Source organism: Apis dorsata, unplaced genomic scaffold (assembly GCF_000469605.1).
Source record: "Apis dorsata unplaced genomic scaffold, Apis dorsata 1.3 scaffold_570, whole genome shotgun sequence".
Lineage (NCBI taxonomy): Eukaryota > Metazoa > Arthropoda > Insecta > Hymenoptera > Apidae > Apis > Apis dorsata.
In genome coordinates, this window is record NW_006263780.1 from 71324 (window position 1) to 75275 (window position 3952).

Genomic DNA, 3952 nt, shown 5'->3' on the forward strand with positions numbered 1-3952 from the left:
GACAGTTGGGCCAACGATCAGGCCCAGACCGAAAAAGGTCTCCAGGCTGGCGAAAGTGGTGGCGACGTTGTCGGGGAATTCTTTGGCGATAATGGCGAAACTTGCGGTGAGAAACGCCGCGTTCCCCATAGCCTCCACGATTCTAATCACGAACGAAAGGATTATGAACGGATAATGGCCGTTCACTTTGTCCAACAGGCCGAAGAAGATGGCGCAGGTCCCCGTTGTCAGGATACCGCCGTTGAACAACAGCTTTGGCCCGATTCGGTTTAGCTAACAAAGATCGTCGATTTTATTGTCAAAATGTAAATGAAAACGTGTTGTGAGAACATTAAGAGAAAGTAACCTTATATTCTAAGTGTTTATGATATTATTAGTGGTGGAAATTGTTATATTTAATCATCGTGATTCTTTTATTTTGGTAATTGCAAAAAAAAAAATTCAAAACTTTAAAACTTAATTATTGTTGTTCTTTACGACGTTTGATTATAATTTAATTAATGTGAAGAAATTGATGAATAATATGAGTTTTAAGTGGAAGTGTTTTGGAAGCTGGCTCGAAGAGCGATACTTTATCTCTTCGGTCCCTTCGATCACGTTATTTTTGTTCTCCTTTTTCTTTCTTTTTTTTTCTAGTAGTAAAGATAAGAATGATATTTATAGTCACGTTCGAAGATTGAGAAACACGTCGATCTTAAATTATTTTAGTTTTATTTGGACATAAACTGGTTGAAAGTAGTTTCGTTAGCGGAGGAAGGAAAGATATTGGTGATGAAAAGCGAGCGCCTACAAGTAGGCAAATTAATACAGTAAAGTAAACTGGAACTGCCATTCCTCAGGTTTGAGATTACAGTATAGTCGAATAATTCTTTTTAATCAATTATTTACAAACGTTTCCTTTTTTTTTCCTCTTCACTTCAATATTTTGTAACAATTATTATGATTTTTTTTTTAAAGTTTCTTTAATTTGAAATCCTGTAACAAAATCTAATGTACCTACTTATGGTAACTCTCTTCCATTATTGCCACGATACCAAAATAAAATACCAACAAGAAAGTTTGATAGATGAAAACGTTAATTTAAAAATAATGCAAGATAATTCGAGCGAATGTTAACCAAGAATTAACGATAAATTATAATATAATTATTTCACTCACGTATTGTCCGTACAGAGGGCTGATGATGAACACGATGAACTCGAAAATCCCAAAGACCAATCCGTACTCGGATGGCGATGCTCCTTTCTTCTCAGCCTGCGAAAAAAGAAAAAAATTACCAAAAAATGGCACGCGAGCTTAACAAATAATTTTTAACCTTTCCAAGATTCGAAATCGTGTTAGACGATTCCATATTATTATGCTACGCATTTCGTCGCATTATCACGAGTGCAATTAACGCTGGCCATGATAAATCTTGATAAACTTTAGACACTTCACTCTCAGCGAAGAGTCACGAAGATTGTTGAAGGAAAACGGTTCCTCAGAAGATTTCAGAAAAATAAGAAAAACTTTTATCAATTGTTGCCTTGATTAAAATAAAATAATTTTGTTTTGAAGAAATATCATATGTAGATGATAATTAGATATAAATAAATAAAAGGAATAGTAATTCTTTATCGAATTGTTTAAAAATTAAATATTCATAAAAGAAGTATCATTATTTTGATTTTTAAATATACGACGATTGGAAAGACAAATTAAAATTAGTACATAGAAATTAGTGGTATTTTAGCTGTATATTAAAATTAGAAACTTGATTAAAATAAGATAAGAAATAATTTTCAACGACAAGATTCTGACGAAATATTGAAAAAGATTGATTCGTTTGTCTATTAATCTAGAAAGATGTTTTCACTCCATTTTAACGAATTATTATTTGTACAAGTGTAAATAAATTGTATTAAATTGCAAAATTCTCACGAAATTTTTATCTGCATTGTATTAATCATTCAGAGGTTTTGATAAGAACATTTTATTAATTGACACGAAATGACATATTTTGTGATAATAATAGGATAAATTGTCTTGTGACTAAGATGCGTTCTAATGTTCGTTTCATTTGGAAATATAGATTAAGTAAATTAATGAAAAGAAAAAAAAAACAGAATTAATCCTATAAATTAATACAAAATGGAAATTTTTTAATTCTTATGCTATAAATACTTTTGTAACTATTCCTACAAATGGATATCCTTTAAAATTGCAAAAGATAATTTCTTTTGAGAAAATAAAATAAATAAAAAATATTTCTCAGAGAATGTTTCCTTTATATCTCTATAAATAAACGTTCTATATTTCGATTTACATTCGAATATATCGATTTCCTTAAATCGGCATTACCATTCACGTTTCTCGAATATCTGGCAGCAGCCGATCAAAAAGTAGACGTGTTACAGATAAATACGCGATCTGTGTTCCAATTAAAGTGTTTACTACACAACGAGATTACGGATGCGAGTGTGTCATTACTATAATGAAGAATTTCTAAAAGATTGTAACAGAGATCAAAACAAATAAATTATCTTTTCTCACTGTCAGCATAATACGCTCCGAAATAGAACTCTAACAATAACAGGAGATAACAATGTGAAATAATTCATACCAATAGAGATAGTGTAATTACATTGGAAACGGATATATCTATCTCTCGTGTATATCTAACATAAGAAAATAATTTAAATGACAAAATAAATTACTTTGTACAAAGTATCGAACGAAGATGAATGTCAATCACGTAATTAAAAGATTCCAAGATTATTCTATTTCACCACGGATAAATTTTTCAAAATTATATAATAAAAATCACTCTTTTAGAATCCAAAATTTAAAATTGGAACGATATGTGAGAAAGATTAGAAAGTTTAAAAATCCGAGAAAGGTTGAAGAAAGAATCTGAGAAAAGTGTATTATCCTGAGGATTGAAAAGTATTCAGGAATGAAAAGAGGAGGGGAAAAAAAAGAGTTTTTAAAAAACAGATTTCTTTTCTGAAAGAGAAATGCAATATTCTATTGTACTTTTCTACATACGTAACGCTATTACATAAGTGCAACCATAGGTTGTACACATCGAACTCTAGTAAGTATATAAGTATACCTACTTAAATGCGTCATAGATAATTCTTGTTGTGTCTGGCATCGTGAATCATCGAAAAAGTATTTGAAACTGGTAATTCGATATAATACTTCACAATTAGCGACAATTTATTGCTAATTTATTTGTGACACGATCGATTATCGTTTCATAATTCTCACTTACTTAGTTTATCGATTCTTTAATCTTTATTGAATATATCGAATAATTCTTCTATCGAATCGAATAATTTTTAAAATGTAAAAATTTTCTTCGATCTTACAAGATTTTTTTTTTTTTTTTTTTTTTTTTTTTTTTTTTTTTTTTTTTTTTTTTTTTTTTTTTTTTTTTTTTAATTAAAATTAATATTTCTCTCGAATTAAATATTCATATAAATTTTCCTTGATCTCATCAAAGGATCTTACGATTTTCAAGATATTTCAAAGTTACAAAGTTTTCTAAGTTAGAATTTAAATAATTATTATGTACAGTAAAAGAGATATATATAGAAAATAATAATGCAATGAAGAATAATATAAACATTTGATTATCTCGAGAAAAGGAAGAAGAAAAAAAAAGATGGCGCCTTCCAAGTAGCCAAAATAGTAAAAAAACTGGTCTTTTAACTTGCTAATCAGAAAATTTCATTAACGTCTAGCTAATAAGATTACGAGTATTTATTTGACGATTCACTTAGTACTTGCTTTTTTAACTTTGTATTACGTTACGTTTATTGATTACCATCAAGTGCAAGTACAAGTTCATTTTCATCGTTTAAACATTTAAACCTTCTCATTTTTTCACGACACACGACACTTACTTTCGTTATATTATACTTGTGTTTTAAAAGAGGAAAAAAAAAAAAAAAGAAAGAAAATGGGG

The 3952-nt window shown here is 29.1% G+C and overlaps 1 protein-coding gene across 1 annotated transcript in view; it reads right to left on the minus strand.

The window, feature by feature from the left end:
• The window catches only part of LOC102674047 (MFS-type transporter SLC18B1-like), a gene marked incomplete at its 3' end in the record, with an annotated part of 9322 nt that overhangs the window by 2333 nt on the left and 3037 nt on the right, over nucleotides 1–3952 (minus strand). The window contains exons 2-3 of the mRNA XM_031513052.1: nucleotides 1159–1254; nucleotides 3–273 (exon numbers count right to left, since the gene is read on the minus strand). Coding sequence (XP_031368912.1) covers nucleotides 3–273; nucleotides 1159–1254 — 367 coding nt within the window. The remainder of the gene's footprint in view (nucleotides 1–2; nucleotides 274–1158; nucleotides 1255–3952) is intronic.